The 24459-nt window shown below is 45.0% G+C and overlaps 1 protein-coding gene across 1 annotated transcript in view; it reads right to left on the bottom strand.

The window, feature by feature from the left end:
- The window catches only part of nup62l (nucleoporin 62 like), a 51974-nt gene extending 27782 nt beyond the window's left edge, over positions 1 to 24192 (bottom strand). The window contains exons 1-5 of the mRNA XM_078546913.1: positions 23862 to 24192; positions 19521 to 19939; positions 16249 to 16338; positions 9484 to 9579; positions 2963 to 3067 (exon numbers count right to left, since the gene is read on the bottom strand). Coding sequence (XP_078403039.1) covers positions 2963 to 3067; positions 9484 to 9579; positions 16249 to 16338; positions 19521 to 19939; positions 23862 to 24148 — 997 coding nt within the window. The 5' untranslated portion in view covers positions 24149 to 24192. The remainder of the gene's footprint in view (positions 1 to 2962; positions 3068 to 9483; positions 9580 to 16248; positions 16339 to 19520; positions 19940 to 23861) is intronic.
- Between the last annotated feature and the right edge of the window lie 267 nt (positions 24193 to 24459).

Genomic DNA, 24459 nt, shown 5'->3' with positions numbered 1-24459 from the left:
TGGGGAGTATTCCAACACACTCCTGACTCGTGCCTTGTAGATGGTGGACAGGTTTTGGGGAGTCAGGCAAGTTACTTATCACACGATTCCAAGCCTCTCACCTGCTCTTGTAGCCACAGTATTTATATGGCTAGCCCAGTTCAGTTTCTGGTCAATGGTAACCTCCAGGATGTTGATAGCGGGGGATTCAGTGATGGTAATGCCATTGAACATCAAGCAGCGATGGTTAGATTCTCTCTTGTTGGAGATGGTCATTGCCTGGCACTTGTGTGGCGCGAATGTTACTTACCACTTGTCAGCCTAAGCCTGGATATTGTCCAGGTCTTGCTGCATTTGGACATGGACTGCTTCAGTATCTGAGGAGTCAGGAAGCCACTTATATATTTTAAAGACTCAAACTCTTAAACCAAGATCTATCATTTGTGTAAATAGTTCTCACAACCATCCTACTGTGCATGTATATTTACTCTTAATGTATGTTATGTTAGCTTGGAAAAAAGGGGATGTGTTGTGATATGACTTTAAGGGAATATGCCAAATGAGCAAACAGCCAGGATGCAGAGCAGCATGTGACCAGCAGCTAGTAGTGTGTGGGGTAATCACAGCTTTGCTGTCCCTGTGAATAATAGTTGCTGAATCCATAAAGTATATCTGTCTGCCGAGCCATCCTGTACTGCAAATAAACCTGGGATGAGATTGGTTAGTCTGTGTAAAGCAAACATAGAAATGCAACAATGACCTCAGCCACCCAACCTTTTAGAAATAGGGCACCTGTGTTAATCAACCTCTGTACAGAATGATGTAAATGAGTGACTCGTTGCAGAGTCATAGTGTACATCGAACAGGACAGGAACAAGGGCTGACTCTGGAAAAGGACAAGGCAGCAGTGGGCACGAGAAGTGGATCTGGGGTCGAAAGAGAGGAAACCCCACGAGGGTAATAACTAAAGGTCACTGAATAGCAGATACCCCCAGGGAGAGTGAGAACATCCTCCTGGGTTCCTAAAAAAAAATATGGGCACACACACACACACACTACCCAGAGCAGCATGGGCGACATAATTCTCATTATATACGGTTAGCTACTGCTAAGGCACAAATAGGTATTGAACCTTGGGCTAAGCTGCTCCAGTACTGCTACAACACTGGCATCTACCCAGCAGTGTGGAAAATTACCCCGAGTTGAACTCCAGAGGTGAGGAGAGAGTGACTGCCCTTGACATCAAGGCTGCAGTTGACCAAATGAGGCATCAAGGAGCCCTAGCAAAACCGGAGTCAATGGGAATTGGGGGAAAACTCTCCACTGCTTGGAGTTATACCCTGCACAAAGGAAGATGGTTATGGTTGTTGGAGGTCAGTCATCTCAGTCCCAGGACATCACTGCAGAGGTTCCTCATTGTAGAGTCCTCGGCCCAATTATCTTCAGCTGCTTCATCAATGATCTTCCTACCATCATAAGGTCAGAACCACTTCTGGATGTTCGCTGATAATTGAGCAATGTTAAGCGCCTTTCGCAACTCCTCAGATGCTGAAGCAGTCTATATCCAAATGCAGCAAGACCTGGACAATGTCCAGGCTTGGGCTGACAAGTGACAAGTAGCATTCATGCCACAGAAGTGCCAGGAAATGACCTCAGCACTCTCCAACAAGAGAGAATCTAACCATCTCCCCATGACATTCAATGGCATTACCATCGCTGAATCCCCCCACTACCAACATCCTGGGGGCTACCACTGACCAGAAACTGAACTGAATCCACCATGTGAATACTGTGGCTGCAGAGCAGGTCAGAGGTTGGGAATCCTGCGATGAGTAACTCACCTCCTGACTCCCCAAAGCCTGTCCACCATTTACAAGGCACAAGTCAGGAGTGTGATGGAATATTGTCCACTTGCCTGCATGAGCGCAGCTCCAAGATCACATAAGAAACTCAACACCATCCAGGACAAAGCAGTCTGTTTGATTGGCACCCCATCCACCACTGTCAACATTCACTCTCTCCACTACTGACAGGCAGTAGCAGCAGTATGTACCATCTATAAGATGCACTGCAGCAACTCGCCAAAGCTCCTTCAACAGCACCTTCCAAAGCTGCGACTTCTACCATCTAGCAGGACAATGGCAGCAGATGCATGGGAACACCACCACCTGCAAGTCCCCCACCAAGTCACTCACCATCCTGACTTGGAAACATATCCCCGTTCCTTCACTGTCGATAGGACAAAATCCTGGAACTCCCTTCCTAACAGCACTGCATTACTATACTGCTGAACCTTATTGGAGTCAAGTGAATCATTGGGAAAAAAAGCAAAAATACCCAACAATGGGTAGCAATTAGTGGGAGGTTTGGATTTGAAGCCATGAGATTTCATGGAGTCAGTGCTGAGGACTTCCAGGGTCACACTTACCTCACTGTTTACCACTATGTCCCCATCTCTGGTGACAAGGTCATCATCAACATTGTTGGTTATCGGTTTTTGCTGTGTACACATTCTCATTAGAGTAGTACTTAACTGGCAGTCATGTGCTGTGGGATGCCCTGAGTTTGATGAAAGACGCTATGTTCTATCTTAGTGAATATCAGAGACACATCCTGCAACGAGCATGTAGAATAAAGATTAAATACATGCCACAGTTTTGCGTGTATATCAAGTGGTTGCAGCAGGTCACCAATGCTCCTCTTGTGCTCCTGACCAGCTCGACACTAAGCAGCCCTAAAGTGGCACATTGACATTCTGTCTCTGTTAGACTGACACTAATGGAACCAAATGGGCACTCTCTCAGGACCAAGCACCATGCTACACCTGTAATTAAACTGAACACACAGGCTTCCCCCTCCAAAACATCTTCACAAACACTCCATAGGTTGAGATATTGTAAAAATAATTTGTGAACTTTCTAGGACCTGTATGGTATCCATTATGAAATGACAGTAAATGTTCCACAATAGTATCATTACATACCCAAGGGTGTAGTTGTGGTGACAGGCAAGGCTGTACTGGTTGGCTTAAATCCAAATGGAGCAGAAGTTGTAGAAGTCGCAGGAACAGGAGCAGCACTGCTGGTCACTAAATACAAACAAAACTGAGTCAATAAAATGCACTTCAAACAAGTTAATGAGGAAATTTAATCTTAATTTAACAATGTTATGATCCTTGGTCAGACTAGTTTAATATTTAAGACACTTGCTCACTGAAGAAAATCATCAGACTTTATGGGTTTTGAACAAACGAAAATGAACTTTACTATAAAAAGTCAGAAAGAAAGAAATTTACAATATCTATCTTATACTAACATTCAGGGTCAGTATGGGGTAAACATGAATTAACAGGCCAACTGTGGTCAGACACACCACACTACAGAATAAATTACAGATGCGACCAAGACAGAGTGCATGGATTTCTCAACAACCCACCCAAGACTTCAGTAAACACTGAGTCAGCCAATCTGTCTTTCACATGAGGGATTCCAATCTTCATTTTAAGATTTTGTCTTGGAATTCTCTCCAAACATCACTCCAACTTGGATGGTTTCAACGACGGTCCATCTTGCAGAGTTTCAATCGTCTCCCAAGATTCCATTCCCCTGGATTCCCAAGTACTCACTCAAGCACCAATTCACAGGCACAATTTCAGCTCTTCGGCCGTGTGAGCAGAACACTGCTGCTCCAAAGGGCTACCTTTGTCCCAATGGCCAGGAGCACGGAGTCACCAACCTTTGGCTGCTTTCTTCGCTTCAAGTCTGCTGCCCACAGCCCTTTCCCTGTTTGGATCCTGTTTCTCTGCTCGTCATTTTCCTTAACTGGAACTGTTTCTGATCCCTGTCTCTGTCCTCTACCTGGGACTTCATTTTGGGACCTTTCCCTGTCCCCTGCCTGGGACACTGGTCTTACATGGCACTCCGCTCGACTGATACCTGACCGGGGTTTTTTGTGCCTTTTTTCTCTCTCTCTATGTGCAGGTGCGCTGGGCCTGTCCTGGTCCAGAGAAACTTGAAGCAGATCTGCTGAATTACGCATGTGCAGCCTGCTCCCGGTCTGCGCACGTGCAAAAAGTCAGAGGCTTATTGGGACTTGAAGTTCCCAACCTCCGTGTTCAACATTAAGGTAATTTGGGTTTCATAACAATGAAGGTATCGAGGCTCAGATAAAAGGTCAGCCCTCAGCATTATGAACTTAAGAGTCAGTTTACTAAATTGCTGCATGTACAAGAATCAAATGGGTTATGAGCCTCCAGTAGTCTGGCTGAAGATTTCTTAATTGTCCGTGAATTTTGCACTTGTCACGGTGAGGGATCTTAGTGCCAGTGAATGGAATATCTACTTCACTTGAGTAAACAAGTGTAAACAAACACTCAGGTTGAATACAATGAAAAGTCCCTATACACTGGCCAATCAAACATTGCCTGTTCAGTCAAGGCCCAAGTTGTTGTACACTAGAAAAATTTCACCCATTTGAGCTTCACTGAGATTCTACTGAACATGACATCCAGTGATGTCCCATTAATCCTGAAGACATCTCTATGGAAATAATCATATACACAAACCAATGTGCCACAATCACCATTTCTCACATATGTGGTACCAAGATACTTGTCTCCTGCCTGACACAAGAGTTTGCCTCAATAGACTCATTCTCACCCTCTGTGTGCCAAGAGGAGTGCTCATTCGCTGTGATCAGAATTATGACTTTGCACATGGGTACGTAGCATAGTCCAAACAGTTACTTTCAATACTGGAAACAACGCAGAACATCACCTGAATAACTAACACGCAGGGCAGGTCAAAATTCACAAATATTAATCAAGTAAAAGAAAGTAAATTCAGACATGAGAAGGGTTTAAAATAATTCATACGAACATACAAAATAGGAGAAGTAGGCCATTTGGCCCCTCAAGCCTGCTCTGCCATTCAATATGATCATGGGTTGATCTGTTTGTGTTTTGAATTCCACATTCCCATCCACCCCCAATAATCTTCGATTTTCTTGCCTAACAAGAATCTATCTAGGTCTGTCTTAAAAATATTTGAATGACCCTGCTTCCACCGCCTTAGGAGGCAGAGGGTTCCAAAGTTCTCAACCCTCAAAAATTTCTCCTCATCTCTGTCCTAAAAGGGCGATCCCTAATTCTAAAGCAGTGTCCTCTAGTTCTGGACTCACCCAGAAAAGGAAACATCCTTTCCATATCCACCTTGTCAATACTGTTCAGGATCTTGTATACTTCAATCAAATCACCCCTCACTCTTCTAAACTCCAATGGAAACAAGCCCAGTCTGTCCAATCTTTCCTCATAAGACAACCCACTCATTCCATGTATCAATCTAGTAAATCTCCTCTGAACTGCCCCCAAACCATTTACATCCTTTCTTAAGGAGACCAAAACTGCACACAGTATTCAAGATGGGGTCGCACCAATGCCCATTATAACTGAAGTATAGCATCCTTACTTTTATGTTCAAACCCTCACATAATAAAGGATAGCATTCCATTAGCCTTCTTAATTACTTCCTGTATCTGCATACTAACTTTGAGATCCTTCCGCACTGAGGAATTCTGCATCTCTTCTCCGTTTAATACTCTGCTTTTTTATTCTCCTGCCAAAGCGAACAACTCCACATTTTCCCACATTATACTCCATCTGCCAGATTTTTACCCACCCACTCAACTTGTTTACAACCTCATGCCTCTTCACAGCCGACTTTCCTACGTTTGTGTCATCTGCAGATGTAGCTATCTTCACTCCCCTCATCTAAGTCATTGATATAAACTGTAAAAACTTGAAGTTCCAGCACAGACCCCTGCAGGACTCTAAACATCACATACTGCCAATCAGAAAAAGACCCATTTATGCATACTCGCTGTTTTCTGCCAGCCAGCCAGCCAATCTTCTATCCATGCTAATATGTTACCCAAAACACCATGAGCATTTACTTTCTGCAATAAGCTTATCAAATGCCTTCTGGAAATCTGGAAACAATATGTCTACAGGCTCCCCTTCATCCACAGTGCATGCTACTCCTTCAAAGAACTCCAATAAATTGGTTAAACATGATTTCCCTTTCACAAAACCATGCTGACTCTTCCCAATTACCTTGAGCTTCTCAAGTGCCCAGCTATCACCTCCTTTAATGATTGACTCTAATACCTTCCCCACAACAGATAGAATGTGCTGCTCTAAGAAACTATCTATCTCAAAATCATTCTATGAACTCCTCGCCAAGGTTACTACCGCCAATCAAATTTTTCCAGTTTATATGTAGATTAAAATCACCCATGATCATTGCTGTCCCTTTATCACAAGCACCCAATATTTCTTCTTGCATACATTGACGGCATTGGATAGGCTGTTTGTACTTAAAAGTTGATAAAGCACCAGGACCGGATGAGATGCATCCAAGGATACGGAGGGAAGCGAGAGGAAATTGTGGAGGCACTCCAGTCTTCCTTAGACTTAGGGCTGGTGCCAGAAGACTGGAGAATTGCAAATATTACACCATTGTTCAAAAAAAGGGTATAAAGATAAGCCCAGCAACTACAGGCCAATCAGTTTAACTTCAGTGGTGGGGATACTTCTAGATCCAATAATTGAGACAAAATTAACAGTCACATGGACAAATGCAGGTTAATTAAGAAAAGCCAGCATTGAATTTTTTTTTTAAAAATGGGAAAATCATGCTTGGAATTTTTTGAAGATGTAATAGAGACGGTTGATGAGGGCAATGCTATTGACGTAATAATGTACATGGAATTCCAAAAAGCATTTGACACAGTGCCATATAACAGGCCTCTGAGCAAAATTAGAGCTCATGGAATAAAAGGAACTGAAGCAACATGGATACAAAATTGGCTGAGTGACAGGAAAGTGTAGTGGTTAAGGGATGTTCTTCGGGCTGGAGGATGGTTTGTAGTGGAGTTCCCCAGGGGTCGGTGTTGGGACCCTTGCTTTTCCTGATATACATTAACGGCCTTGACCTTGGTGTACATGACACAATTTCAAAATTTGCAGATGATAAACTTGGAAGTATTGTGAACCACGAGAAGTATAATGTAGAACTTCAAAAGGACCGGCAGGTTGATGGAATGGGAAGACAAGTGGCAGTTGAAGTTCAATGCAGAGAAATGTGAAGTGATTCATTTTGGTAGGAAGAACATGGGGAGACAATGTAAAGAAAGGGTACAACTCAAAAGGGGGTGCCAGAGAAGAGGGACCTGGGTGTATATGTGCACAAGTCACTGAAGGTAGTAGGGCAGGTTGAGGCAGCGGTTAATAAAGCATACAGTTTTCTAGGCTTTATTAATAGGGACGTAGAGTACAAGAGAAAGGCGATCATGTTGAACTTGTGTAAGACATAACTAAAACAGAATTACCTGGAAAAACTCAGCAGGTCTGGCAGCATCGGTGGAGAAGAAAACAGTTGACGTTTCGAGTCCTCATGACCCTTCGGCAGAACTGAAGTATAGTTAGGAGAGGGGTGAAATATAAGCTTATATTTCACCTCTCTCCTAACTATACTTCAGTTCTGCCGAAGGGTCATGAGGACTCGAAATGTCAACTGTTTTCTTCTCCACCGATGCTGCCAGACCTGCTGAGTTTTTCCAGGTAATTCTGTTTTTGTTTTGGATTTCCAGCATCTGCAGTAGCTTTTAGCTTTTTGTTTTTATCTTTGTGTAAGACATAGCTCGGTCTCAGCTGGAGTAGTGTGTCCAGTTCTGGGCACCACATTAAGACGTGAAGGTATTGGAAAGAGCACAAAAAAATCATGAGAATGGTTCCAGGGGCGAAGAACTTCAGTTATGGCGATAGATTGGAGAGGTTATGACTGATTTCCTTGGAGAAGGCAGCTGAGAGGAGATTTGATAGAAGTACTCAAAATTATGAGGGGTCTGGACAGGGTAGATCTCCTTGCAATGTGATCTCCTTGCTCTTGTACTCATTGTACAGCATTGGTGAGACTACATCTGGAGTATTGTGTACTGATTTGGAAATATATCGCCGTTCCTTCACTGTTGCTGGGTCAAAATCCTGGAACTCCCTCCCTAACAGCACTGTGGGTGTACCTACACCACGTGGACTGCTGTGGTTCAAGGCGGCAGCTCACCACCACCTTCTCAAGGGCAATTAGGGATGGGCAATAAATGCTGGCCCAGCCAGCGAAGTCCACATCCTGTGAGTGAATTAAAAAAAAGTACTGGTCTCCTTATTTAAAGAAAGATGTAAACGCATTAGAAGCAGTTCAGAGAAGGATTACCAGGCTAATATCAGGAATGGACAGGTTGTTTTATGAGGAAAGGCCGCACAGGTTAGGCTTGTATCCATTCGAATTTAGAAGAGTAAGAGGCTACTTAATTGGAACCTTTAAGATCCTGAGGGGTCTTGACAGGGTGGATGTAGAGAAAATGTTTCCTCTTGTGGGAGAATCTAGAACTAGCGGTCTCTGTTTAAAAATAAGGGGTCGCTCATTTAAGACAGAGATCAGGAGAAATTTTTTCTCAGAGGGTTGAGACCCTTTGAAACTCTCTTCCTCAAAAGGCAGGGAAAGCAGAGTCTTTGAATATTTTTAAGGCAAAACTAGATAGATTCGTGATTAACAAGGGGTTGAAAGGTTTTCAGGGGTAGGCAGGAATGTAGGGTTGAACTTACATTGAGATCAGCCATGATCTTATGGAATAACGAAGCAGGCTCAAGGGGCTGAGAGGCCCACTCCTGCTCCTAATTCATATGTTCATACGTATGTATGCTCATGAAAGGGTTGAGAAGGAGAGGTCACCGATTGAAAATAATTGGCAAAAGGAGCAAAAGCGATGTGAAACAAAACTTTCTGATGCAGCAAGAGGTTAGTGTCTGGAACGCACTGCCCGAGAGTGTGGTGGAGGCAGGTTCAATTGAAACATTCAAAAGGGAATTAGACTGATACCTGAAAAGGGATAATGTGCAGGGTTATGGGGAGAAGGTGGGAGAATGGAACAAAGTAAATTGCTTATTTGGGAGAGCTGATGCAGACAACGGGCCCAATGGCCTCCTTCTGCAGTCTAACAATTCAGTGTTTCAGAAAAGGAAACATTAGATTAGATAGTTTAGCTTCAGTGTCTCTTTCACAACAATACAGGCCTTGCATTCACACAGACATCAGTAGCAACATTTTAAATCAAGTATGTAATGTGTCGTTTTAGAGACTGAACCCTATCTGTTATTAGTCTCACCCAAATTAAGAAGGGACAAATTAGAAGTGTCCATCGTTCAATTTCAGGCTGGGAACAGGTCAAGATAGATTAAGAAAGGTACTCAGTAGCCACCTTAGATAGCTGTACCTCACCAACCAATACTGTAAGTCGAGGGGTCAGGACTTGCTGTACCGAAAGAAATTGCTGATGTGAAACAAGATGCTATACCCAAACAGACTACTAGGGATGTGTATTTTCAATGTGTCAGATTCTATAGTGGTTGCTAAAACATTGTTCTGCTTTAAGCATTTGTTGATGACTTACGTGCAAAACCAGTCGTCACTGAAGTGGCAGGAGGCACTGAGTTCACCACTGAGGCAAACAGAGTTGGCCCAACTGCAGATGTACCAGTTGAAGCCCCTGCAGGGGAAAGAATATATTAGTCCTCACCTTTAAGTAGAATTTCTCGCACAATTACAATCAAGGTGAGCAGCTGTTCTGCTTTTAAGGGTGTAATTACATCACTCCAGTGTTGGCTCCTATTACAGGGCTCTCAGTCTGCTAGGGAGATTATAAGTAACCACTTGTCACTGAAAGCAGAGGGTGGGCGAGCGCCGAGCGCACTGAAAGCAGAGGGCGGGCAGGCGCCGAGCGCACTGAAAGCAGAGGGCGGGCAGGCACCGAGCGCACTGAAAGCAGAGGGTGGGCAGGCGCCGAGCGCACTGAAAGCAGAGGGCGGGCAGGCGCCGAGCGCACTGAAAGCAGAGGGCGGGCAGGCGCCGAGCGCACTGAAAGCAGAGGGCGGGCAGGCGCCGAGCGCACTGAAAGCAGAGGGCGGGCAGGCGCCGAGCGCACTGAAAGCAGAGGGCGGGCAGGCGCCGAGTGCACTGAAAGCAGAGGGCGGGCCAGCGCCGAGCGCACTGAAAGCAGAGGGCGGGCCAGCGCGAACTTTATTTAAAATGGAGCGGGAAGGCTTCACTTAAAAAGAGCGTGGAGAGCAGCTGATTGGTGAAATGGATTGGTGAGTATTTCTAGTCTTTAGATTAAAATTAAGGTCTATGGTTAGTGTTTAGATCTCTAGTCTTTATTTTCTCTTTCTCAAAAATAGCTTGTTAAGTACAAGATCGATAAATGTAAAGAGCAGAGATAGGAGAGTAATTAATTAATAAATTAAATTAAATAAAAGATAGCGATGGCAGGACAGGCGACCTGTTGCTGCTGCGGCATCTGCTGGACACCAAGGTGATCCAGGCAAACAATTCTGTAGTAAGTGTTGCAGCTGAAGGAGTTTCGGATCCGAATTATGGAGCTGGAGTCTGAGCTGCAGACATTGCACCACATCAGGGAGAGGGAAAGTTACCTGGACACTTCGCTCCAGGAGGTGGTCACACCCCTCATATTAGATAATTCAAATGTGGTCTGTAATTAGGGACAGGAGGTGAGGAAGGTATGGGGACCCAGGGGGTAGCATTCGAGGAGCTTCAGCCCCTGAAATTGTCCAACAGTTACGAGGTTCTTGCAAGCTGTGTGGACGAGAGCAGGGACTGCAGGGAGAGTGAATGGACTGACCACGGTACCATGGTACAGAGAGCCATTCAAGTGGGGGGAGGAAATTGGAGCGTAGTGGTGGTATGGGACAGTGTAATTAGGGGGATAGATACTGTTCTCTGCAGCCGTGAGCGTGAGTCCTGAAGGCTGTGTTGACCACCTGGTGCCAGGGTTAAGGACATCTCTTCAGGGCTGGAGAGGAACTTGGAGTGGGAGGGGAGGGATCCAGTTGCCGTCGTCCTTGTTGGTGCCAATGACGTTGATAGGACTAGAAAGCAGGTTCTGCTGAAAGAATTTGAACAGTTATGAGCTGAATTAAAAAGCAGAACCTCCAAGGTAATAATCTCGAAATTACTACCTGAACCATGGGCAAACTGGCATAGGGTAAATAAAGTCAAGCAGTTAAATGCGTGGCTCCAAGATTGGTGTGGGAGGAATGGGTTTCAGATCATGGAGCACTGGCACCAGTACTGGGGTAGAAGAGAGCTGTTCCGATGGGACGGGCTTCACTTGAACCGTGCTGGGACCAGTGTCCTGACAAATCGAATAATTCGGGCTGTGGAGAGAGCTTTAAACTAAATACAGCGAGGCGGAGGGTTCTGGGAAAGGGATAAGTAGGCTGACAAAGCAAAAGAACATGGCAGCATTGCAGGGTAGCTATTTAGATAACGATACCCGGAGTGTGACAAAGAAGGGACAAAGTGTACCAACATAAAAAAAAAAGCAGCAAATTGGGTCAAAGGGGGGAAAAAATGGTAAAAAGGCACAATTCATGGCTCTTTACTTAAATGCACATAGTATTCAGAACAAAATACATGAATTAACGGCACAAATAGAGGTTAATGAGTATGATCTTATAACCATTTTGGAGACATGGTTACAAGGAGATCAAAGATGGGAACTAAGTATTCAGGGGTATGTGACTTTTCGAAAGGACAGGCAGGAAGGAAGGGATGGTGGGGTAGCTTTGTTAGTATGAGATGGAATAAGTACAATAGCCAAGAAATGATCTTAGATCGGAAGATGTGAAATCCATATGAGTGGAGGTAAGAAATAACAAGGGGAAGACGACACTGGTGGGAGGGGTCTATAGGCTCCCCAACAGTAGCCATACTGTCGGACAGAGAATAAATCAGGAAATAATGAGGGCATGTAAAAGGGCAGCATATTAATCATCGGTGACTTTAATCTCCATGTAGATTAGGAAAATCAAATTGGCAGAGGTAGCCACGAGCAAGAATTCATAGAGCGTATTCGGGACAGTTTCCTAGAACAATATGTTGTGGATCCAACCAGGGATCAGGCTATTTTGGATTTGGCAATGTGTAATGAGGCAGGTTTAATAAATGATCTCAGAGTAAAAGATCCCCTAGGAAACAGTGACCACAACATGGTGGAATTTAGCATTCAGTTTGAGAGTGAGAAACTTAGTTCGGAAACATCTGTGCTAAACTTAAATAAGGGTAATTACAAAGGAATGAGGGTAGAGTTGGCTGGAGTGGGCTGGGAAAGGAGTTTAGCAGAAAAGACGGTTGATGAACAATGGCAGACGTTTTAAGAAAATAGTTCATGACTCACAACAAAGATATATCCAAATGAGGAAGGAGGATTGTAGGAAGGGGATAAACCAACCATGGTTAACCAAAGTTAAGGATAGGATCAAAGAGAAAGAAAAATCATACAATGTGGCAGAGATTAGTGGTAAGTCAGAGGATTGGGAAAGTTTTAAAAACCAACAGAAGATGACCAAAAAAATAATAAAGAGGGAGAAAATGAACTTTGAGGGCAAACTATCAAGTAACATAAAAACGGACAGTAAGAGCTTCTTTAAATATATAAGAAAGAGGGGCCAAAGTCAAAATACTAAATAATCATGGGGCAAAAGGGGGGGGGTGGCAGGGGGAGGAAATAAATACAGTAAAGAAAAAGCACTTGGGAAACTAATGGGTTTAAAGGCCAATGCGTCACCTGGACCTGATGGGTTGCATCCTAAGGTATTAAAGGAAATAGCTGCAGAGATAGTGGATGCACTGGTAGCAATCTTCCAAGAATCCTTAGATTCTGGAAAAGTCCCAGAGGATTGGAAAACTGTCAATGTAACATCCTTATTCAAAAGGAGAGGGAGGCAAAAACAAGTAACTATAGGCCAGTTAGCTTAACATCTGTCATTGGGGAAATGTTGGAGTCTATTATAAAGGATGTAATAGTAGAACATTTAGAAATGCATAATTTAATCAAGCAGAGTCAGCATGGCTTCATGAAGGGGAAATCATGCCTGACAAAATCCATTAGAATTCTTTTAAGAGGTAGCAAGCAGAATAGATAAGGGGAACCAGTAGATGTAATATATTTGGATTTCCAAAAGGGGTTTGATAAGGTACCACACATAAGGCTACTTAATAAGAGCCCATGGTGTTGGGGGTAGTATATTAGAATGGATAGAAGACTGGCTAACTAATAGAAGACAGAGTTGGGATATGGGGCACGGGGGGCATTTTCAGGATGGCAACCTGTAAATAGTGAAGTGCCACAGGGATCAGTGCTGGGGCCACAATTATTTACAATATATATTAATGACTTGGATGAGGGAAACGAATGTGCTATTGCCAAGTTTGCAGATGACACAAAAATAGGCAGGAAGGCAAGTGGTGAGGATGACACAAAGAGTCTACAGAGGGATATAGACAGGTTAAGTGAGTGGGCAAAAATGTGGCCGATGGAATATAATGTGGGAAAGTGTGAAGTTATGCACTTTGGCAGGAAGAATAGAGGGGCTGAATATTATTTACATGGAGAAAGACTGTAGAAATCTGCAGCACAGAGGGATTTGGGGGTCCTCGTGCACAAATCCCAAAAAGCTAGCATACAAATTCAGCAGGTAATAGATAAGGCAAATGGAATGTTGGCCTTTATTTCAAAGGGAATGGAGAATAAAAATAGGGAAGTCTTACCAAAACTATACAAGGCACTAGTCAGACTACACCTAGAATACTGTGAACAATTTTGATCTCCTCATCTAAGGAAAGATATACTGGCCTTGGAGGCAGTCCAGAGAAGGTTCACTAGGTTGATCCCAGGGATGGAGGGATTTTCTTATGAGGAGAGGTTGAGTCGGTTGGGTCTGTACTCACTGGAGTTTAGAAGAATGAGAGGTGACCTTATTGTAACATAAGATTCTTAGGGCGCTTGACAGGGTAGATGCTGAGAGGTTGTTTCCCCTTGTGGGAGAGCCTAACACCGGAGGGCATAATCTCAGAGTAACGGGCCGCCTATTTAAAACAGAGATTAAGAGGAATTTCTTCTCTCAGAGGGTAGTCAATCTGTGGAATTCTTTACCGCAGAGGACTATAGAGGCTGGGTCGTTAAGTATATTCAAGGCTGAGATAAGACAGATTTTTAATCAGTAAGGGGAATCAAAGGTTATGGGGAAAAGGCAGGAAAGTGGAGTGAGGGTTATCAGATCAGCCATGATCTCATTGAATGACGGAGCAGACTCGATAGGCCTATTTCTGCTCCTACGTCTTATGGTCTAAAGTTGCTGAGTAATATACTTTAACCAGTTAGTCAAAGGAAACTGTGGTATGCCAAGGCCATGTAAACTAGCACTTGGTAGACAACAGCCCCAGACACAGCACTTAAAGCACAATGCTAAACAGAGGGCACACTCAAGCCATCCCGAGATCTCGGCATAAGAGCAGTGACTGATTCAGGCAAATTACTGGGTCCCAGAATTGAATACAGTTATGACCACCACTGCAAAGTGTCAAATATTCTCCACAGAGAACATCACCTGATCACATTTTAACAGCCGCAATTAAACATGAACATAGGCAGGAAACACAAGGGACTTTCCACAGAAAGGTGGGGCTGTGGGTGGCACTTGCTCCATTAGATGGAAAGTAAGTCAGCATCAGTGACAGAATTCTGGGACCAGAGCAAAATACACAGCAAAACTGAAGCCATGTATCAGCTTTGGGGGCCACCTTTTACAAAATTCTATCACACTGAACTCTAATGGTAAGTGGAAAAGAGGGAACAGTACGTCTGGCACTGCTGACTTTTTTATTTATTGCAGTTATATATGCAATGGGTTCTACTGTAAACTGGCAATTAGTAAACTGGTGGGTACATAATATCGCTCTGGTGTTGGCCAAACATGAGTGGATAATGCCGGATGCTAATTCTACAAAGCAAATCCAGCTTTCAAATGAAAACATTAAGAGCCTTCGTAAAGTCAGAGGAAGATGTGATCAAACAGTGTGACAAACCATACTGAGGTCTGCATCCAGTTATGGATGCTGCTTGAGATTAACAGCTGACTTTAGCCAAAGCTCTCCAGCACTGGGGTTTTCCACACAACAACAACAATTTGTATTTGTGTAGTGCCTTTAACATAATAAAACACTCCAAGGCACCTCACAGAAACGCTTCGATGGAGACACAAAGATGATGGCAAGTGGCTGAAAGCTTGGTCAAAGGGATTAAGCCTGAAGGAGTGTCTTAAAGGAGGAGATTAGAAAGATGTTGACGCAATGCCATGGAGACATTTTAAAGCAAGGATAAGAATTTTAAAATCGAGTGTTATTTAAAAGAGGGGTGATGAGTGAATGGGACTCGAGACGTGAGTAGAGTTTTGGATAAACTCTTACTGAGGAGGGTAGAACGTGGAAGGCCAGCCAGGAATATATTGGAATAGTCAAGTCTGGAGGTAACAAAATAATAAATGAGGGTTTCAGCAGCAGATGAGTTGAGGCAGGGACAGAGTCAGGTGATGTTATGGATATTGAAACAGGCAGTCTTAGTGTCGGGTACAGAGATAGCAAGTCGGCACTTAAAGTTATGTTTGCATTTCTGAAAATCGTGAGTTTATGTGGAGATGTAAGTGAATTGGCAGCATGTTTTTTTCCCCCAGGATGGATACTAATGAAATAGGGCTGGGAGGAAAAGGGGGATGTGGGTGGAAAGCAATATAAGAAGTGATCAGAGATAATTGTATCTGTGATTGACACAATGGAATATTAAGGCTGGGTAACATGGAAAGGTCTTGGGCAGCCATGAATATGGGTTGGGGAGTTCATATGGAGGGTGAGATTAAGGGAAGGTAGCAAACTCACAACAGAGACACCATGTCTGGGTCTCTTATAGACCAATAGGGACTGATTACCGTAGTCAGTAATTGCTTTGTCATTGTATCATGAACATCAGGGCTATAGAAGGTAAATGAGATGGAACTTGGTATTTTATCCCGCTATTCCTATGTTCCACTCATACACAAAGGGAGACATTCACAGTTGTACTCTGGATAGCACACCGAGAAAACTAAACAGCGGGCACAGCTCAACACTGTTGCTTCGAGTGAAGGAATAGGAGATTTCCCAGCAGCCAGGGAGCAGTGCCCCTGCACAGGTCTGAGTGGGAAACAACATTCCAGTTCTTGTTAGAGCAGCATGGTTTGCTAGTTTCTATTTTATGTTTGAAAAGGTTTGGTTTATTCACTTCACTGCATTGTCAGTTGTCCATAAGCTTAGATTCTATACCCACCCACTGCCTTTGCACCAAAGGAAAAGCCCTGAGTTGCAGGAGCTGAAGTGGTGGCACTTGACACCGTTGTAGGTGGGCCAAAGGCAAAACCTGAAAGAGAAGCAAAAGTACAGTATCAAAACAACAGGAAACCAGAGCTGAGAATTGGAGATTACATTTATGGTTTACAGTCCTCAGCGACAACACCCTCTTCATAAAGGAGCAGGCTTCATATTACATTGTGCTTCAAACACTACCAGCCACACATCAGACAGCAACTTTGCAATCAGTTCACACATCAATTGCATTGAAATTTAAAAAGTCATGTCTAGGATTTTGGAATGGCGATAGCACAAGGATCTCTCCGGTGTGGGAAGAAATTTTATTCCGTTGAACTACAGAAAGTTGTAACAAGTACAATCTTTAACTTTGTCTTCCCAAACTTGGGTTGAATGGAGAGAGCAGTTTGACCACAAGGGTGCAGTATTGCTGGGTACATGTCTGGCACTGGGGACAATGACAAAAATAAAAATACCTGGAAAAACTCAGCAGGTCTGGCAGCATCTGCGGAGAGGAACACAGTTAACGTTTCGAGTCCGTATGACTCTTCAACAGAACTAAGTAAAAATAGAAAAGAGGTGAAATATAAGCTGGTTTAAGGGGGTGGTGGGACAGGTAGAGCTGGATGGAGGGCCAGTGATAGGTGGAGATAGCCAAAAGATGTCACAGACAAAAGGACAAAGAGGTTTTGAAGGTGGTGATATTATCTAAGGAATGTGCTAATTAAGGGTAGAAAGCGGGACAAGCAAGGTACAGATAGCCCTAGTGGGGTGAAGGTAAGGGATCGAAATAGGCTAAAAGGTAGAGATAAAACAATGGATGGAAAAACATTTAAAAATAATGGAAATAGGTGTGAAAAGAAAAATCTATATAAATTATTGGAAAAAAAAAGGGGGGGATGGGAAAGGGGGTGGGGATGGAGGAGAGAGCTCATGAGCTAAAATTGTTGAACTCAATATTCAGCCCGGAAGGCTGTAAAGTGCCTAGTTGGAAGATGAGGTGCTGTTCCAATGAATTGAATAGAATACTAAAACCGTTTCACAACATGAAATGTTGATTGAGTTAAGTGTGACTGTGTTTAATATGCATTGCTATGTCATGCCAAGATGGAAGACAGTAGTGGATTCTGATAGTATTTAAAGTTATGAGTGCACTAATGCTTGAATGTACAAAAAGATTGCATGTCCTGAATAGAGTGATGATGATTGAGTAAATCAATCATCAATAATGCCTGAAGGCTACAATGCTCCAAGTGACTGGGAATGATTTATATACATCATTTAAACACAACTTGAACTGCACTTCACTGTATTTAGCTGGAGAAATAATCCTACTATAGTCATTGACTGCTGCAGTTTCAGCCAAGTCCCACCTAGCATGATGTCAATATTCATCATGGAAAAAAAGGGCTTTATCCTTTCCATGGTGCCTGTGGAATGGTATCCAGCAAGGAGTGACTCCTGTAGGAAACAACACCATGAGCACCTATCATCCTCTGGCACCTTACGTACGCTCCTAAAACATTTGGATGCCGTCGTGTGGTTGCCGCCCGTGCCGTCGTGTGGTTGCCGCCCGTGCCGTCGTGTGGTTGCCGCCCGTGCCGTCGTGTGGTTGTCGCAGTGCCGTCCGTGCCGTTGTGGTTGTCGCAGTGCCGTCCGTGCCGTTGTGGTTGTCGCAGTGCCGTCCGTGCCGTCGTGTGGTTGTCGCAGTGCCGTCCGTGCCGTCGTGTGGTTGTCGCAGTGCCGTCCGTGCCGTCGTGTGGTTGTCGCAGTGCCGTCCGTGCCGTCGTGTGGTTGTCGCAGTGCCGTCCGTGCCGTTGTGTGGTTGTCGCAGTGCCGTCCGTGCTGTCGTGTGGTTGTCGCAGTGCCGTCCGTGCCGTTGTGTGGTTGTCGCAGTGCCGTATGAGCAACCCAAAGATCCGCAGTTCAAACCCCACCTCAGCAACTTGTTAATTTCAGGAATCTTGATTCACAAGCCAATTCAGGACAGAGCAAGAAAACTGCCACCTCTCAGGCTGCAACATAGCTGATTCTCAACACACACTGAACCACTGAATGAGCCATTCACTTGTTAAAGACAATCAGTCGAAGAGAATCTGTCCTCTCCTTCCCAGGAGAACTTTGGACAAGAATGAAGTTACGCAGCTGCCAGCACAGCCACAGCCTAACAATAAATAGCTTTAGACCATTTGATAATGGAGAACAGCAAACAGCATCAGCCCTATCCAAAATTTTCAGCAAGGTTCAGTTCAAGATTCTCTAGGCTAGAGACACGGAGGCCAATCTTTAAGCTAAGCTGCTGCTGTCAGGCTGAGGTATGAATCTTTGACCTTCTACACAGAGTGAAGCTAGTGAAATAACCTCTGTCAAAGACAACTTTAAGGTGTCACCTTTTATCGCTATGGTCATTTTTATTTGTGAGAGTGTGTGTGTGTGTATTTCTTACCCTTGCACTGAGCGAGTCAATTTTGCAGGCCTGTTAGGTCATTGTCGCATAATGCTGTCTGAAGTGAAGGCTTTGAAACTGCAGAGGTGGCTCAGCAGTTGTGATGGCTCCCATAGCCAATCTGAAGGAAGCTCAAAGATGGGAGCAGGTGGCCGGGGGGTGGGGGGGCTGGTGGAAAGAGAGGAAGTTCTTCATTTCTCTTTCAAAGAACTGTGGCGTGGCCCATTTTTAGTTTGGTTGATGACAGCAGTTCTACGCTGGGCTTGTTGTGGGTCATGGAGCCAGGTCTGCTTGTAGTAGTTTCCTATATTTAACAGGGGCAAAGCTGGCCACTGTATTATGTGACCCCATATCAGTGTCAACACATGGTCCAAATAAGTTATTGTGGTAATTTGATTAGGCAGTTGGATTGTTTCTCCCACCTGTGGTATAAGTCTGAAACCATTAGTTTCTTGAAAAGGCATATTTACATTTTTAAAAAAATAATGCAGGTGTCAGTGCAGTTGCGTTTATCTCCTGGTCTGACCAACAGGGTCATGATCAGAAATAGTGTCTTTGTCCTCCCAAAAGATAAAGACAGTCTGATCCAGGAATCTGGCTAGCTGTTCTTGGTGCCACCTTGATTTTCAGTCATTTAAAAATATAATTTTCATAAATAATCACACTGTCATGACACTGTGGCAACAGAATCGCACCGACACACCAGAGTGAGGCTAATGTAACAGCCCCTCACTGACCCTCTACAGAGTGAGGTTAATGTAACAGCCCCATATTAACTATGATCCTACCTGCAGACTGTGCACCAATGGAAAGTGGTGCCGCTGGTTTGGGGGCTGTTGTAGTCGCTGGAGTGCCAAAACTGAAACCAGCGAGCGTGGGCGTTCCATTGGTGGCTGCGCCGAAGGTAAATCCGCTGGCTGCAGTGGTCTGGGTTGGGGCAGCTGGGGTAGAGGTGAATCCAAAGCCAGTTGAAGCTGTTGACTGTGCTGTGGAACAGGCACTGGGGCCAAAGCCTCCCACAGCTGGTTGTGCCGTGTTGGTGCCAAAACTGAAGCCTGCTGGAGCTGTGGTCTGTGCTATCGATCCGGAGGACAGGGGTGGACAAGAGGTGGTAGTGCTGGTGTTGGCAGCAGGCACATTACCAAAGGAGAAACCAGAGATTGGCTGACATGCTGTGCCACCGAACCCTAAACTCGTTTTGTTCACCCTGCAGAGAAAACACAAGTTTCAATTAAAGATGTAAAGAGTGAAACCAGAAATAAACATGACCCTCTCTTGTAATATACACTGAACCAAACCAGAGATAGACTGGGTCCTGCTCCTCCTACAGAGTACATAGAAATGTAGAACATTTACAGCGCAGGAGGAAGCCATTCAGCCGATCATTTCTGTGCCGGCCGAAAAGGTAATCCCAGCCTGATCCCACTTTCCATCTTTTTGTCCGTAGGTTACAAAGTACATATCCAAATGATTTTTGAATACAATGAGGATTTCTCCCTCTACCATCTTTTCAGGTACACTAAAGCCTACCTCACATAAACCTGCCCTGCCTCACTGGGCTAATATTTATCTAGTGTGTCAGTGCTCAGGGTAAGTTAGTGTGCACATAAATAAAAAGAATGACAATGAACTAAAAACTAAGTGTAAGCAATTAGACTGCAATATGGCAGAGCAGGTTGTGTGTCTGGCCTGAAATATATGGGAGTAAGTGGAGAGTGAGACTGCCCCAAGTGAATGCATCTGCAGTAGATGTCTCCATCTCAAATCTCTCCGGCTCAGAACCACTGAGCTGGAGTGAGAGTTGGACACACTTCCACGCTGCAGAAAGACAGGTTTAGAATGGGGGTGGTGTGACTGATTAAAAAAAAAAGTGCAGAATAAGGGGAATCCAAAGGAGATAAAGTATGAGGATCTGCTGTCTGTGGGGATAAGGACAAGTACAATGTGGACCACAGAACGTTGGAAAAGAAAGGTTTCAGAGGGGAGGGGAGGGGAGGGGAGGTGGGGGGGATGTGGGGGGGAGGTGGGGGGGATGTGGCGGGGAAAGAGTGTAATGTGGTAGCTGTAATAGCTGTAAAGGATTCTATAATAATTGGAGGGACAGATAGCATCATTCGTAAGCAGGATCAGGAGCCTCCCAATGATTTGGTGTGGACCTGGTGAAGTGTGGCGGACATCTTGAGCTGGCTTGAAAGGATATTGGAGAAAGTGGGAGACAATCCAGTTGTGATCAATGTTGGAGCAAACAATATAGGGATAAAGGGATTGGGAGTGAATTTAAAGAACAGGACGCCAAGGGTTTATAATCTCCGGGCTGCTGCCTGAAGCACGTGCAAATTGACTTAGGGTTAAGCGGATCAGCGGACACATGGCTGAAGGAATGGAGTGGGGACAAAAGAGATTCTGTTGATGAGATTCTAGCAGGAGTACTAGGACATGTACCTGAACTGAACTAGGACCAGGGTCCTAGAGAAAAAGATAAATTGGGTAGTCACAAGAACCTTCAACTAATAAGCGGGGGAGAGCTCAGGTGGAAAATTTCCCAGCTTTGTTTTGTCCACACAAAACAGGACAAATCCAACCTAGTCAATCGCCATCCACCAGCCTCCTCTCGATCATCAGCAAAGTGATGGAAAGTGTTGTCGACTGTGCTATCAAGTGTCACTTAGCAATAACCTGCTCACTGATGCTCAGTTTGGGTTCCACCAGGGCCTCTCGGCTCCTGACCTCATTACAAATATGGACAAAAAAGAGCTGAAGTCCCGAGGTGAGGTGAGAATTACTGCCCTTGACATCAAGTCCGAATTTGACAGAATGTGGCACCAAGGAGCCCTAGCAAAACTGGAGTAAAAGGAAATCAGGGAAAAACTCTCCACTGGTTGGAGTTATACCTACCACAAAGGAAGATGGTCATTGGGGCTCAATCATCTCAGTTCCAGGAGATCACTGCAGGAGTTTGCTCAAAGCTCAGCATTATTCGTGACTCTTCAGATACTGAAACAGTCCATGTGCATATGCAGCAAGACCTGGACAATATCCAGGCTTGGGCTGACAAGTGGCAAGTAACATTCACGTCACACAAGTGCCGGGCAATGACCATCTCCAACAAGACAGAACCTAACCATCGCCCCTTGACATCCAATGGCATTATCATCGCTGAATCCCCCACTATCAACATCAATAAACCCTCGAGCTTGCTCTGCCATTTAATAAGATCACTGTTCTTTTACCTAAAATCCATTTTACTGCCAGATCCCTCGATTTCCTTAAAGACCAAAAAGCTATTAATTTCAACTTGAATAAGCTCAATGACTGAGTATTGACAGCCCTGTGGGCGATTGAATCCAAAATGTCAGACCATGGGCAGCTCAGGTCAAGCCAGGTTGGGCGGGGTCAAGGATTGCTTCGAGCACGGGACAGAGCAGCACAAAGTGGATAACTAGTCTGGAGCCAACCATGCCAATGCAACACTTAGCCAAACTGCCCAGCTAAGTATTTTAAATTTTACTCAGTTAAAATTGATGCTTGGAACATTATAAAAATGTCCGATTTTCAGACAAAGCCAGTTTTCGGGAAGCTGGATTTGAGGTACTCTACCTATACTTCCTCCCTCACTGTTTATACCACCACTACTATGTCTGTTTTGACCCTCTTTATTGTGACGCAAAGGGTTCAATCAGAACCATACCCAGATCCTACACCTCCACAGACAAACTTCTTCTTGGTCTCTAATAAGTCCTACTCTTTCCTCATGCTCTTTGAGCCATGTTTCAGTAATAGCTATTTTTAAGTATCTACTCATGCTCTCAGCTTATCTGCCTTATTCATCAAACTCCTTGCACTGAAGTATACACCACAAAGTAACTCCTGGGCCCTCAGCCTGGCCTATCTGCTGGGCTGAGCTACCCACAGTACTGTCTCTCTCCGACATAAGGTCAGAAATTGGGAAGTTCACTGATGTTTGCACAGTGTTCTGTACCATTGGCCACTCCTCAAAAACTGAAGTAGTTAGTGTTCATTTGCAGAAAGACTTGGGCAAGATCCAGGCTTGGGCTGACAAATTCCAAGCAACATTGGCACCACCCAAGTGTCAGGCACTGAACATCTCCAACAAGAGAGAATCTAACCATATCCTTTGACATTAAATGGCAATATCATCACTGAATCCCCCACTATCAACATCATGGTGGTTACTATTGACCAGAAACTGAACTGGACTAGCCGTACACATACAGTGGCTACAAGAGCAGATCAGGGGCTAGGATTCCTGCAGTGAATAACTCACTTCCTGACTCCCCAAAGCCGGTCCACCGTCTATAAGGCTCAAGCCACTTGCCTAGATGAGTGCAGCTCCAACAACACTCAAGAAGCTCATCACCATCCAGGACAAGGTAGCCCGCTGGATTGCCACCACATCCACAAACATTCTCTCTCTCCACTGAAGCACAGTGGCAGCAGTGTGTACCATCTACAAGATGCACTGCAGGAAATCATGAAGGCTCCTTCAACAGCACCTTCCAAACTCACAACCACTACCATCTAAAATGACAAGGGCAGCAGATGAACGGGAACACCATCACCAGCTAATTCCCCTCCAAGAAACACACCATTCTGACCTGGAGCTATATCGCTGTTCCTTCACTGTTGCTGGGTCAAAATCCTGGAACTCCCTCCCTAACAGCTCCACATAGACTACAACGGTTCGAGGTGGCGGTTCACCACTGCCTTAGTGGCCAGCTTCACTAGTGATGTTCACATCCATGAACAAAAGAACAAAGCAGAAAAAAGCATCAACAGACCCACTGCCACCCCCCTCCCCACTGCAGCACACCTCCCGCCACCCCAGCCCATTCAAGGCTGAGGAGGAGGAGGAATAACTTCACTCAGAGTGTGGTGAATCTTTGGAATTCTCAAACCCAGAGGGCTGTGGAACTCAGTCATTGAGCATGTTTGAAACAGTAATCGACAGATTTACTGGAGACTAGTGACTAATGGAGATAGTGTGAGAAACGGCACTGAGGTAGATGACCAAGCAAAATCGAATTGAATGGCAGACCAGACTCGACAGGCCGAATGGCCTACTCCTGTTACTATGAAGGTTGATGTGCCAGACTGGTTGAGCGACCTACCCCAGTGAAAAGCCTCCAGCAGTGGAGGTTGCTGCAGGCTGTGTGGGCAGGCAGAATCCAGTGGAAGATGTGACTCCGGTGCTTGGAGTGCTGAATGAGAACAGGCTGGCACTGGGTGCTGAGGTGCTGGCTGCAGGGGCCTGTTGTGCTGTTCCAAAGCCGAAGCTTCCTTGGGAGCCTCCAGTGTTATTGCCAAAAGGGAATCCACTCCCTGTTCCTGTGGAAGTCTTGGGAGCTGTGAATGAGAAACCACTGCCCGCAGCTGGAGCCCCAAAATTAAAGCTCATTTTGAAACCTGGGGGAAACAGCAAAAAGGGAAATCATCAACAGCTTTACATAGAGAATGGTTGCTCAGCTCTGTGCGAGACAGCGCACTCTCTGCCTCCCCCCAACCCATCTCTCTGGGCCAGGTTCTGACGCGCTGTGTCCCAATCCAGCTCCCCCTCTCCTCCTCCCACAGCCCTGCTCGGCCTATCCTCCTCCTGCTCCTCCTCCCCCCGCCGAGCCCAGCTCCCCCTCGTCGTCCTTCCCGGCCTGGCTCCGCCCCTCCTCCCCTCCTCCCCCGGCCCTGCTCCTTCCCTCCTCCTCCTCCTACTCT

The sequence above is a fragment of the Cetorhinus maximus genome, chromosome 8 (assembly GCF_964194155.1).
Source record: "Cetorhinus maximus chromosome 8, sCetMax3.hap1.1, whole genome shotgun sequence".
NCBI lineage: Eukaryota > Metazoa > Chordata > Chondrichthyes > Lamniformes > Cetorhinidae > Cetorhinus > Cetorhinus maximus.
This window is presented reverse-complemented; position numbering and strand designations above follow the sequence as displayed.